At 51.5% G+C, this 13,302-nt stretch overlaps 5 protein-coding genes across 5 annotated transcripts, besides 1 other annotated feature; 3 read left to right on the top strand and 2 right to left on the bottom strand.

Moving 5' to 3' along the window:
- Positions 1-272: 272 nt before the first annotated feature.
- ACLA_094420 (uncharacterized protein) lies at positions 273-1,874 on the top strand (the record flags this gene model as incomplete). The annotated part of the gene is made up of 1 exon (XM_001273167.1): positions 273-1,874. One exon carries the CDS (start codon positions 273-275, stop codon positions 1,872-1,874), a length of 1,602 nt encoding a protein of 533 aa, XP_001273168.1.
- Positions 1,875-2,332: 458 nt separating this feature from the next.
- Positions 2,333-3,269, bottom strand: ACLA_094410 (pirin family protein; the record flags this gene model as incomplete). The annotated part of the gene is made up of 2 exons (XM_001273166.1): positions 2,333-2,847; positions 2,921-3,269. The coding sequence occupies 2 exons, from the start codon at positions 3,267-3,269 to the stop codon at positions 2,333-2,335; spliced, it is 864 nt and encodes a 287-aa protein (XP_001273167.1).
- A 931-nt stretch (positions 3,270-4,200) lies between these two features.
- On the top strand, positions 4,201-6,757 carry ACLA_094400 (putative DNA helicase; the record flags this gene model as incomplete). Its single annotated transcript, XM_001273165.1, has 4 exons — positions 4,201-4,763; positions 4,870-4,902; positions 4,981-6,437; positions 6,528-6,757. The coding sequence occupies 4 exons, from the start codon at positions 4,201-4,203 to the stop codon at positions 6,755-6,757; spliced, it is 2,283 nt and encodes a 760-aa protein (XP_001273166.1).
- A 2,432-nt stretch (positions 6,758-9,189) lies between these two features.
- Positions 9,190-10,641, top strand: ACLA_094390 (uncharacterized protein; the record flags this gene model as incomplete). The annotated part of the gene is made up of 1 exon (XM_001273164.1): positions 9,190-10,641. The coding sequence occupies one exon, from the start codon at positions 9,190-9,192 to the stop codon at positions 10,639-10,641; it is 1,452 nt and encodes a 483-aa protein (XP_001273165.1).
- Positions 10,642-11,433: 792 nt separating this feature from the next.
- ACLA_094380 (PIG-F family protein) lies at positions 11,434-12,456 on the bottom strand (the record flags this gene model as incomplete). The annotated part of the gene is made up of 3 exons (XM_001273163.1): positions 11,434-11,593; positions 11,668-11,954; positions 12,049-12,456. 3 exons carry the CDS (start codon positions 12,454-12,456, stop codon positions 11,434-11,436), a joined length of 855 nt encoding a protein of 284 aa, XP_001273164.1.
- A 793-nt stretch (positions 12,457-13,249) lies between these two features.
- Positions 13,250-13,273: a microsatellite.
- Positions 13,274-13,302: the final 29 nt, after the last annotated feature.

The raw sequence follows: 13,302 nt of genomic DNA, 5'->3' as shown, positions 1-13,302 counted from the left end.
CCTCTTTGACTCCTCTTCCTCTGCCCAGCTTGTTTCATCAGCCGTCCTTCCACAACACATCTCTTTATCATCTACAGTGACTATATTCATGTCTGTTGACAGATAGAATCATATGCCCGTGCTGCAGAACACGAGGTCGTTCAATTTGGCTGCTTTCCTTTCTTGTAAGTCCCATCTTGCAGACCATTTGGAGTTTTCTTTCTAATCTTCATTGGATCTCTCCAACCTGAATAGAAGTGTTCTAGCGTGAAAAGCATCGTTCTAGAAATCATATGGATTGTCCCGATCCCGACGAAGAGACTTTTTTCGCGTTGTCCGAGTCCCTAAGAATGACCAAATCAGCCGTGGGAAGTCCAGGGGACTCTGGTTTCGAGTCTAGCGCTACTGAACCAGACGTAGGCAGCAACAACATGGACGACTTGATGAAAACGGGACCTACAACGTTACTTCATCTTCCACAGAGCGTCAAGATACGTATTCTGGAATACATTGGACTTGTGCGGCCTTGCCTGATCAACATCACGGAGGAAGGGTCCAGAGTCAAACAGGCGACTCATGGCACGTGCGGTGTGCGCAATGCAGTCCAGACGCGAGGAAATTGGGTTACCCACGCGGATCGGCTCTGTGATCATCCTCGGTTGCCCACGCAGGTGCTTATGGCTTCTCGCGAGTTTCGTGAGGATCTGGGTGCGCTCTTCTTCGCCCACAATCGCTTCAGTGTTGTGCTCTCCAATAAGACTGATTGGAATAACTTCTTCGAGGCGGTCGACTGGGCTGCAGAAGATGTGAGATATCTGCATGTTGAATTGCGTACTTGGGACAATCGCTTTATCAAACCCGGCGGTCAACGCATGCTGTTGAAGCTGTGGACTCGTTTCTGCAAGTATCTCCAGGAGCAAATGGTCAATCTCAGGTATTTCAGCCTGAAATGCAGAGTAAAGGACTTCGAAGTTGCTCTCAAAATAATGTGCGCAATGGACTCGTTCCCTGTTCTTTTCCAGTGTGCCTTCCATTTCAGTCACACCGTGGAGGATGATATCCGGCCATTGGCAAAGAGGAACGCACTGAGACTCACCGGCAATCTTGGAGCCAAACCGTTCTTCCCGTACTTCAATCTTCCCAAGGAAGTGCAGCTGATGATCCTTGAAACCCTGTTGGCGAGCCAGTTGGACCCTTTTCTGCCGTCTTCGGGTAGGGAGCCAGGAGACGTAACTTTCGTATATCGCAAGACTATGCGAGTCACTGAATCCAATCCCCTTACTTGCTGTGGCACCTGCTCTCCACTTCAGGCATTGTGCTTCTGTTTTGCTCGTCAGACGGCATATTCTACCTCTTGCTCTTGCTTCTCTTCACCTGTGCGGTATTTTCTCGTCAATCGGGCTTTTTACGAAGACGCTCGTCGAATATTCTTCTCCAGGAACCGCTTCTTCTTTGTGGAAGAAGATCCCGATATTATGATGCGTTTCATGAACTGTATCCCGACTGCATCCTTCATGATGATACGCCGTCTCGTTTTCAAATTTCCAAAGTTGTACAGACACCCCTGGCGAACCGCATACAAAATATACGAAGCCTCTACATTGGCGTCTTGGTCAGTTTTGCGCCGTTTCATCCGTGAACATTTTGACGTTTCACGTCTTTCGCTTATGATCGTGGATCTCGGCGTTAAACATCATTGGAGCCGTCCTGGCTTTATACGCACCAACTACATACGCAGGTTGCTCAAAACATTCGAAGATCTGCGGGGCCTGCGAGATTTTCGAGTGTTTCTGATGGAGGATCGAATTTTCGAGTTAGATGCAGAGCGGATTGTGATGGGGAGTGCAGTTGAACGAGGACCCAGAGATACTGAGTTCCCGTTTGCGGGTAACTAGACTTGTCTCCACGCCGTCATTCTTCGTTGATTGTCGACAATGCGATGGAGGTCGTTCCTCTTAGGGGATGATATTTGTGTGTTTTGATCGACACTCAAAATGATTATGCTCGGAAGGCAATTGTTCTGTCTCATATCTTCCTCAAATGCAGCACTTTAAGCGAATGTATCTAGTTTGTGTGGACGATTCAGTTCTCGTCGATATGACCTCCAATATGAGATTTTCCGGGCTAACAGCTTCACCTACCTCCTGTGTGACAACAATCCTCGCAAGAAGGAACCGTCCTTGAGCCGGGCAGTATAGACTAGCATTGTAAGTGAATTTGAATTGAGATTGAGATGAGATCAAGATTCGCTTCAATCTCAAAAAGCAACCCTCATATAGCCTATAGAAACGTGCTCTAAGGTACAGCCTCAAATATATCCATTTGACTTCAAGTGATTTGCACCTTTGCCCCATCAATTACTATCAAGTACAACCACCTCAGCGTCCGCCTCCCCAATGCTTTCCACAGTAAGCATATCCCCAGCATTCACCCCAGTGACGAACGCCCCGTCTCCCTCTTCCAAAACCGCATCCTCGCGCCCATCCAGCCTGATCTTCGCCTTGCCCTGCTTAGTCATAGGCAGGTGAATATACACATTCCTCTTCTTCTTCGAAACGACGACATCTCCCGCACCGACGTTCCATTTGAAAGTCGCTCCAGGCGCGATGATGCCCGCGCCCATGAGGAAGTCCGCGTGGATGGGGATTGTATCTGGTATCCGGGGCTGCGCCGCCTCTTCTTCCGCGGGTGTCGCGTCCGGCCCTGCCGCGAGCGGCGAGAGAATCGGCACGAAGGCTTTGCGCTTTGCGTCCTCGCTAAATGCCAAGGTGTGGTATTGGGGCTTGAGGCCGTGTTTCCATGGCAGAGCCCAGATCTGCAGGAAATGGACTGGTTTGCTTGACTCGTTCTGCTCCGAGTGGGCGATTCCTGAGGGCGAATGTTAGTCTCACCTACTTCCCATGACAATAGCGCGGAGGGGGAAGGAAAGAAAAGAACCTACCAGTCCCACCGGTCGTAAACTGCACATCGCCCCTTCTCATCCGCGAGAATTGCTTGCTGGGCGCCCCCTCTGCGCCCTTCTTGACCATGCTGTCTCGGTGCGTGAGCTCGCCGCTGAGAATGTAGCTGAAGATCTCCGCGTCCCGATGGGGGTGTGTAGGGAAGCCATTCCGCGCCGCGACGCGATCTTCGTTCAGGACTCGCAGACAGCCGAAGTTGAGGAAGCGGTGGTCGTAGTAGTCGGCGAAGCTGAAGGTGTGGTATGTTTTGAGCCAGCCGCCGTGCTCGGCGTATCCGCGCTCACTGGAGCGACGGAGAGCAATTTTGACGTGGCTGAGGGGCTTGGACATGGCGAGGTTGATGTGCTTAAGCTCTTGTGGTTGTTTTCTAGTTCTCAATTGTATATTGCAGAGGATTCTTCTGCGCGATGCTGGAACAAATGGGAGGTTCGGTGATGTATGGCTACCAGGAAGATTCAAGCGAGGTATATAGAATCAAATATATGTCTTCGCAATGGCAATTGTGCTTTTCAAATTAAGCGATGGACAGCTCATGGCGCCCAGCATGGCTTTATAAATATTCATGCCATGGCGTCATTGACAATGCTTAGGAATAAAGTTAAGGTTTATCAGCATGAGATAAGAACTGACAAAGAAGTTAGAGATCTCTCGCTTTCGTTCCCCCAAGAAAAGCCAGAACAATGTAGAACCGTCTGATTGACAGTCATGTTTGCATAAGTGATTGTTAATGGACAAAAAGATATCATAGCTCAGAATTTTTCTCTTTAATACTTATGAGGTTCAGCGTTGAATTTCTTTTCTATTCCAGAGGTCTAATTCATATACCGACTAGTCTGAGAGCATGAGCCCACACCACTGAACTATGTTTTCTGGCATCGTAAGCAGCTTGGAGAGACTCTGCACATAGCCCTCAGCTGGACAACTGGGAAGTGAAAGAGAGCTGAGAGCAATCTGCTCTAGCCCCTTATACAGCCACGAATTGGTTATGACATTGGTCTTTGTAACTTCTTCCCAAAGTATCTATCAGGGGCAGAATAAGGAATACTGTGGCTAATTAGAAAGTAGAAACACGTGATAAGCTTCCAATATCGGACATAGCTTGATCTTATCACCGACCCATCTCCCAGCTTCAAGCTCTTTGATGAAGCTCACGTCAATAACGCTCCCAACTTCTGATACAAGCTCACGGATTTAGGCTCTTGGTTGAACATATCCTGTCCCTACTGGCATACAGACATTTGTTATACTTCATCCACTCCTTATGGCTCCTTCGGCACCGATCTTAATACCCCACTTCGCGCAAGCGCAATTGCAGCTCCTCCTCCAAGAGCATGAAGCTGAAATCTCCTCTTCTGTTCTCGCCAGCACCGCCGCCTCAGTATCGCCCTCGACGCGCCGGACATTACAGGCGACAGGTTATGCATTGACGGGGATCGTCTTATCACAATGTCGAACAGGGCTAGGCGGACGAGTTGTTGGCGAATTCGCTGCCGACGCAGCCGTCTCTAGCAAATCGAAGGGAGGAGACGGCAATACTGATCGAGGCAGCTCGGATGGGGAACCTCGATTAGGCGCGCACGGAATCCGAGTGGGAGACATTGTTCGTGTGAACGACATAAGCGGCTCGGGAAGCAAGAAGTCGGCAAAAGATAAGGGAAAAGGTGGCGGCAAAGACACAGCTGATGAGTCGAAGGGTCCAGAAGGCGTGGTTACACGGGTTGGGGAGAGGAGCATATGGATTGCATTTGGTCAGAGGGGCGGTGGTGGCCGTTCCAAAGAAGACGATGAAGCAATTGAAGAGTTGTGGGGGAAGAAATTATGGCTGTATGTTGCCTCTGGGTGTTACGAAACTCTTGCATTCATGACTATATCTTCTATGCTCAAGAATTGGGGAGATTCCGTACCTCAATCTTTACTGATTGCACTCCAGTATTAAACTTGCAAACGACGTGACATACAGACGGTAGGAAGACTTCGCTACTGCCCTGTTGTGACTTCCCAAGGGTCAAATGCAAGGAACAGTATGGCTGACTCAACATAGGATGAATCAGACCATGGAAAAAATGTCTAAAATGACTGATTCCGACTACACGCATTTTATGCGAGTAGCATTTGGCCATACGACCCCGATGCAACCTGGCTACGACGCTATCGGCCCCATTGAAATCACTGATCCAACTTTGAATGACTCCCAGAAAGAAGCGATCAGATTTGCTCTGGCCTCTAGAGACGTGGCTCTCATCCACGGTCCACCCGGCACGGGTAAAACACACACCTTGATTGAACTGATCATTCAGATGGTCAAACGAAAGCTCCGGGTATTGGTTTGCGGCCCGTCTAACATATCTGTTGACAACATTGTGGAAAGGCTAGCTCTGAAGAAAGTTCCGATTGTTCGCATAGGTCATCCTGCTCGTTTGTTGCCGTCAGTCCTTGAGCACTCTCTAGAAGTTCTCACCCATACGTCGGAAGCCGCAGCGATCGTTAAAGACGTTAGAAAAGAGATAGATGAAAAACAAGCCAGTATACGCAAAACCAAGTCAGGAAGGGAACGGCGGGCAATATACGGGGATCTGAAAGAGCTGCGACGGGAATACCGTGACCGGGAATCTAAATGTGTGGACAATCTAGTTCGCGAGAGCAGCGTCGTCCTGGCCACACTTCATGGGGCAGGTGGCCACCAGCTAAAGAACCAAAAGTTTGATGTTGTGGTGATTGATGAAGCCAGTCAAGCTTTGGAGGCCCAATGCTGGATTTCTCTTTTATCTGCTTCCAAGGTGGTTCTGGCAGGCGACCATCTGCAGCTTCCCCCCACCGTCAAATCCACAGTTCAGAAATCGAAGAGTGCTAAGACGAAGGGACAGTCTAACACGAAGAGTGGTTCCACCGACGCCAGTGATGCGGACATTATTGGCGGTGTTTCTCTCGAGACTACCATGTTTGACCGGCTTCTTGCGCTCCATGGACCAGGCATCAAGCGTATGCTAACAACGCAGTATCGGATGCATGAGAAGATTATGCAGTTCCCTTCCGATGAACTCTATGAGTCTAGATTGATCGCCGCGGACTCCGTGAAGCTGCGTCTTTTGAAAGATTTACCATATGAGGTTGAGGAGACCGATGATACCAAGGAACCACTTGTGTTCTGGGACACGCAAGGCGGCGACTTTCCAGAGAAGACTGAGGATGACGAGATTGGTAAAAAAGAGGCACTGCTCGGTGAGAGCAAGAGTAACGAGATGGAAGCTTTGGTAGTGGTGAAACACGTGGACAACCTTATACAGTCGGGCGTGCGGCCTGAAGACATTGCCTGTATCACTCCGTATAACGGCCAGCTTGCTCTTCTTTCTTCGATGCTGCGAGAGAAATACCCTGGTCTTGAGCTGGGAAGTGTGGACGGCTTCCAAGGCCGCGAAAAGGAGGCAGTCGTGGTTAGTCTCGTGCGCAGTAACCCCGAGAATGAGGTGGGATTCCTTGGGGAGAAGCGGCGTTTGAACGGTAGGTTGAGATGTCTCACCATCCCTCCGCTATCTGGATCTTGGTCCAAAGTTATTTTTTCACTAACGTCTTCTCGCTATAACCCTTTAGTCGCCATGACCCGTCCCAAACGACATCTTTGCATCTGTGGTGATGCGGAGACCATCAGCAAGTCAGTGAACTCCGTCCATTGCCATTCTCTTGAAAATGTTGAACCTCGGAAAACGAATGCTGACAAGAAGCCTTTGATGTACAGAGGAAGCCCCTTTCTTAAGCGCTGGATGGGGTTTTTGGAAGAGCATGCAGATCTTCGTTACCCAGATGCCGCAGAGGTGCTGTAAGGGACACAGGGAAGGTGGAGGATTTTCCAAACGGTAAACAGCAAGCCACCAGGTCACCAAATATCGTTCAGCCTGATTCAAAGAAAGGCTGATTGATCTAGATGCGTAGAGCGATCTTCTGCAAGTCTCAACTATCAAGACGGTTCTTCCGTCAAGGCTAGTCAAGATCGCTATGTCGCAATTGAGAACACTTTCCGCAACCAATCTAGTGTTTGACACTAAGTGTCTTGCATGCTCTCCTCCGTTCCTGAGAACCAAGATGACAATAATAGCTCAGTGCCCTTATCCTTGGCTCGCCGCCGATCCTCATGCGTCTGAGCGCAGAATTCCCCACGCCTCGGGGGATGTCACAGTCATACTCAATATCTTTTAAGTGTAGCGATACTGGCTACTGGTTGGCTGAGGATGAAAACTACTGAACAGATGACTAAAGAAATGTTAGCTTTCTCGAAGACCTCTTAAAAACTGAGCCCCGTGGGTGGCTGCGGAGAATTAATCATGGCAATTCATCGCCATTGACTGGGGCCTGGGTAGAAGAGAAGACCCCATGCAGGAGCTATGGATATCGGTTCCTAAACCATCCTTTGGTGAAACACATATCGGAAAATATACCGTAATGGTCGACTTTGTCAGAGATACCCTAAACACGATGGCAGCCTCCTGGAACTCGGCATACAAGGTATTACCTCGCAGGTCATTGACTAAGCGACATTGCTATGGACTATTTTATGCGCATCGCGCAGATAAGCCGTGTTATGACTGTGCCAGCCGCGGAACATGCCGAAAAAAAAAACAACGGAGATATCTGGAGAGTGGATCGAGGATACACCGGCTAGGTGACGATGTCGTCTTGTAGAAGCCTGCGGAAGCCTGTCCAAAGAGAAAGTCCAAATCCATGCATCCATTGGGCGGGTCTCGGCGATTCCTCATGGAGTAACTTGTTACTCTTACCAAATACCAAGTTATCTGGGTTGACTGGAGACTGGAGTCCAATACTAACTAGATATCTATTATTATTCATGCCCAGCACTTCTGCTGGCTCCACGCCGCGTTCTAGTGACCGTCAGCAGCAGCATTGCCTTCATCAGGGGGCCCTCGTGCCAGTGGGCAGTTTGAGATGCGTTGAGCCGATCCAGTCGAGTTAATTTGACCTTATCTGCAAGGAATAAGGATACTGTCGATACGCGATATCTATCAGTGGCACATACTCCGTACAGGAGAGAGAGTTTCTGCCCAGAATTATCCAGAAGCACAAGATCCTTGAGTCTGACCGGGATTCTAGAGACGAGGAACCTCAGAGCAACTTGTGACCCCTGAGTCCAGAGTCCTGACAGACCTGAAACGGCTTTTCGACGCACCGACGCGGGACTAGCAGCCGCCACCAGAGGCTTCCGTAGTTCCGCTCTCTAATCTGGCCCACTTGGCCGTCTCTTGAGGGTCCTCTTTTTAATTGACAGTGTTGAATGGAATGGCCCGTTAGGAAGAAGTCTGTCTGGCGATGATGTCGCTTCCGCGCCGTCAATTTTTAGTGTTTGGATTTGCGACTTCGTGTCTCCATACAACCTCAAGTTTCCCGTATCAACAGTGGCCTGGTCTCACTCTGGCGGTCTGGCCCTTGCTTGGGCACTGGCAGTCTGAGTCTGACACTCTTGTCCCTCCCGGTCCCTGCGATATCGTCCCGAATATCAACCCCCCCACTCCTCTCATCTCACCCTGCTGTCAGTCTGTCACTCATTTTTGCAGGCTGCAGCCCGCGTTACTATCCCGGAATTGGCCAAACGCATTGGCGATGCATCTAAAACAAGTGTCGGGTTTGTCGTTTCATTCCTTCGTCGACGACTACCTCAATTAGGCCCGTTTGTTCCGATACTGTCTCGTCCCATCGGCGCTGTGAACTCCCGGCAGGTAGTCGCTTGGTGGAGATAACGACGTTTGACCAGATTCCAGCTTCTGGATATCCCGTTTGGTTCTCGCATTTGTTCTTGCTTCTCATCGGTTCGATTGCTTCTGGTTTATCGTCATTCATTAAGCTTTGAGTATGGCCTTCGGCAAGCAGTAAACCGTTTGTTACACCGTAATCCTTGGTTGCAACCTTCAAGTAAGAGATATCACCAGTAGTTGTCTCTGCAGCTGACTCGCTGCGACCTGAATAATCGTTGTTGTCGTTCATAATACGTTGCTGATTGTTGTTCATCACAGCCGCACCCTCATCCCAACCGATTGATGCCTCGAGTTTGAGATTCGGATCATTCCCTCGATTTACCAGTTATTTTCTTCACGACACTCACTATCAACCATTCTTTGACCATATTTCCGTTCACTTATTCCGTTCGCTTTGAGCGTTGTGCAAACCCAGGTGTTGGGCTTGAGATCGATATTCCAAAAATAGGAACCCCCCCAACTTAGCCGGGGAAGAAAACACAACCAGGAAGATGGCTAGAACCGGCTTTAGTACAGATGGGAGTGGCTCCCTACGGCTTCATCGTCCTCCGACCCCGACAAGGGAGCCTTACGAAGACACTGCATTACCACAAGTGACCTCCCAGCAGTTGGTTGTAAGCCGGCGACGACCTCTCCGCGGTTCTGAATCATCGATAGTGGCGAGCCATCTGGGCGGGAACCAACGAGCCCCGCCAACATGGCAATATGCGCATGGGTCGATTGCCAGCAGCTCTAACGGGCATCGCCGAACCGGGAGCACCTTGAAGACGGTCATGCGCAAGATCTTCAATCGTAAAAGGCGCAGCGAGACTGATGGTCCTGGTGACAGTACTCCTGAATCTCTCACACCGACGTCGCAAACTCCCCGGCTGAAGAAGGGGGGAGCGGATATTTCCTTCTTAGAGCTTCAGAATTCGCAAATGCCACAGTCCGTCAGCCCTTTTGAATACGAGAGTGACAGGCTACATATGCGCGCGCCGGCGCCATCATATCGCCGACGAGCTACGCTACCGAGTCTGATCCTGTCTGATGAGGGCGATGGCCATGAAAACACATTCCCGAGCCTGCCCAGCTCCAGCAATGTACGGTATAGCAGAGAGAGAAGGAGCTCACTGGCGAACAGCGATCAAACAGATCTGCACCGCCATGACATCTTATCACGGGCCAAGAGACGCTCACAAAGCGCTGGCGCGCTTCGGATGATGGCGAAGGAGCATCAAATGTCGCCAATTCAGTGGAGGCGGCGAAGTACCGAAACCACCTATGTCAATTCAGCGCAGTTCGACACGGTGTCAGACAGCGAAGTATCCTCCCGGCCTCCTACAAGCACAACACTGGCTAGTGTGCACAAACTCAGCGAACAACCTCTTCCAGAGGCCGAGCAGCAAGACGAACTCGAAAGCGTGACGCCTGATATTGGCAATCTTGTGAACTGCATGCAGCATTCAGAAGATGTTTCCCTCGAACAGCGGCTGACCACACTGGAGGTCAAGCTGATAGATCTTGAATTCGCCATTGCGCGAATGCAGAACGCGCGCACCGAGACCCCGCCAATGGAAACACAGGCGTCCAAGGAATTGAAAACCTCGTCTTCTCCCAGCAAAGGCAGACGACTTCCGCGACGAGACTTACTGGCACACGGTGCGCCATCGCGCGACGCAGAATCGACCTGCGACGAGCACACCTCAGCCGAGCGGCCCCTGAGCACCGCCACAATACGACCTACCAGCCTCCAGCGATCGCAGACCATACATACCCGGCCCTCGAGCTCGACCAAGGACTTTAGCTCCATCTCCGTGGATCAGTACAGTGCGCTTGTCATGCTCCTTCGAAGGGAGCAGTCGGCGCGCCGAAGCCTCGAAGGCCAGGTCGCCAGCCTGCGCGAAGACATCCAGCAGCTCCACCGGCTTGCGCAGGACTCGATACCAATCCCCGTGGGCTAGATGTACCCCGTTGTCCGCAGCAGGGAGTCGCAGGAGTTCGTCCGCCTCGGACAGCCACTGCCTGGCTACGCGGCTGACTCCCCGGCCAGTTCGGACAAGATGCGCTCGCCGTATGACACGGATTCCGACGGGGCCGTACTCCCAGCGTGATGCCCACGGGAGGCCGAAATGGCGGTATAATCAGCCCATTGAGGTTGCCGGTATGATATAGGCGGCCGTCCTGCACTTTTGTGGATATCATTCACTGTGCAACATTGCCTTGCATTGCTTGCGAAGATCCTTTCTGACATGCCTTTCACTATCTCCCCTACCTCCCCTATCCATCTCCTGAATCACCGCTCCGATGCAAATTCCTTTTTTAATGGCCCAATTCTATCTGTACCATAGGTGGATTGCTACTGAGTCGCGTGGATGGATCGGTGACAGGACTCGCCTGCCATGCATGACTCGTTCTCATACTTTCTTTTTCTGTCTTGACCTCCATGCTTTTAATTGCGGGATCAGTTGCATCAGAGATACCATTTCTTTTTTGTACGCAGTTTTCTTAATCCCTGGCACAGATACCAACATAACACCTGCAAGTGATTCCAAGTTCATCACATGGTAGAGTCCTGTATCAGCACCCGCAGGGAGTCAAAAGAAAATTAAAGGAATAAAAAATAAACACTACTACTACAAATATCTACAGAGACTGTTATGTAAAAGGCGCCGACGCGGGATACCGCACCAGGCACAGGGAAGGAGACCCTCGAGCAGAGCCATCGCAACACGCAACAAACCAACCAACCCTCCTCACTCCGTCTTCTTGGTTTCATCCGCCTCCGCCTCCCCGGACTTAATCTCCAGCCGTTTCCCAAACAACCACGAAGCGCGGCCCATGCCCGACCCGACCGCAAACCCGATATACGCGCCCGTGAGAATGGTGAGCGGGAATGCCTGCCAGGGCCGGTCCCTAGGCCGCATTAGCAAACACGCACAGACAAGAGACAAGAGACAATGAGAGAGAGGGGGGGTGGGTATCTTTACCAGTCCAGCGGAATAGGCACGGCACCGAACCACGCCCCGAGACACGTGCCCAGGGCGCCGCCCCAGACGGCATCCGCGGGTCTCGCGAACCCCCAGACCTCCTTCCAGACCGCGCCGTCGACGCCATGCACGTAGATGAGGGCCGTGGCTGCCAGCAGCGCCATGTGCGCGGCACAGAGGATGGTCTCGGCGTGGTGGGTCGTCAGCGGGGCGCCGAAGAGGACGAGGAGGGCGGCGAGGACGGGGGTGGCGAGGAGACAGGTGAGGATGAGGGAGAGGAGGGCGGGCTGTAAGCCATTGGCGTTAGTTGGAACCGAAACATGGGTAGTGGAAGGGTAGGGGTAGGGCCAGGAGTTGGGGGGTTGGGGGGTGCTGGCGTACCGTCAACTTGGCGGAGATGCTTGCGGACTGCGGCTGCATCTTGCGGCGGACGCCGAGCCGTCCCGCGCGCGGCTTCTTCTTTTCCTCGCCGTCGGTGGGCGAGGTCGCGACGTCGCTGGTCTTGGAGGAGAGGACGGACCCTGCCGGGGGCAGGCAGATCATCACATAGCTGAGTTGCAGGGCGGCGAGGAAGGGGAGGGTATTCAGTAGCTCGGTAACGGGGTCGGCGACTAGGGTGTTGAAGCGGAAGGCGAGGATGCCCAGGAGAAGCACCGGGTGGAGGATCGAGTAAGTGCGAGCGAGCTGTGTAGGGAGGATGTTCACGGGTGGAGCAGAGGGTTTGAGCGAGGGACTTTGGGAGGCTGCGGTGTTAGTGGTACGGATAGGGGAGGGCGGTGTCGAAGTCATGACTGTGGGGTTGGTGGGCGCAAGAGCGCCCTTGAAGTCTTCTGACGGGTGCCTGGAGTAGAAGGGAGAAGAGAGCGATGGTGAAGATGATGCTGAATTGTGAATTCTGGAATTGTTTCGGAGACTTCGGCGTTCAAGCTGGAGCTCCCGGCTGTTGATTGGCCAGGCCGGTTAGTGGCCTGGTTCGTCCGGTATCCACTTCCTGCCTTGTGTACAAGGCACCAAGGCCTGCAGCGAGCTGTGATGGCTTCAATGGCTCCAGTGGCAGAGATCTGCCATCTATTCTACAATGGATCTCTCTCTCTCCCAAGCATTTTCGGGCAGGTACAGTAATCTCGCTTCGATAACAGAGTATAATCTATGTCAATCAAAGCTCAGCAAGGCTCTATGTGTTTTCTTTGTATAGTCACACACAAACGACACACAACACCCCAGAAGCAAGGTCCAGTTTCCAAAAAAAGACTATAGCGACAGAAGAGAACCATCAATCGTGACCCATAATAAGGCGTAACAGAAAAGGGCGAGTAAGGGGTATGATGGGGACAAAGTGCGGCACCGATTGAACGCACCCAAATACAAATCCCAGCAGGGCAAGACTCAGGAATTGCAGGAACATTGTTCTGTATCACAAATTGATCATGACAGCCAGCAGGATCAAAGATCGGAGCAAAGGAAACTCGAGAAAACAAATGGCTTTGCGCGAACTTGCGTATGGAAGTTCGACTACCATGAGCAAAAAGAGGCACACCAGAATAACACGAGCCTCAACCCATTTTTAAGCGCGTCGGAATCAAACATGATCGTAAAACATGATCGTGATACACAAAGGTATTGGGGTTGCGAAAA

Source organism: Aspergillus clavatus, genomic scaffold, assembly GCF_000002715.2.
Source record: "Aspergillus clavatus NRRL 1 1099423829798 genomic scaffold, whole genome shotgun sequence".
Classification (NCBI taxonomy): domain Eukaryota; kingdom Fungi; phylum Ascomycota; class Eurotiomycetes; order Eurotiales; family Aspergillaceae; genus Aspergillus; species Aspergillus clavatus.
The sequence above is the reverse complement of the archived record's forward strand: the minus strand, read 5'-3'. Positions and strand labels throughout refer to the sequence as shown.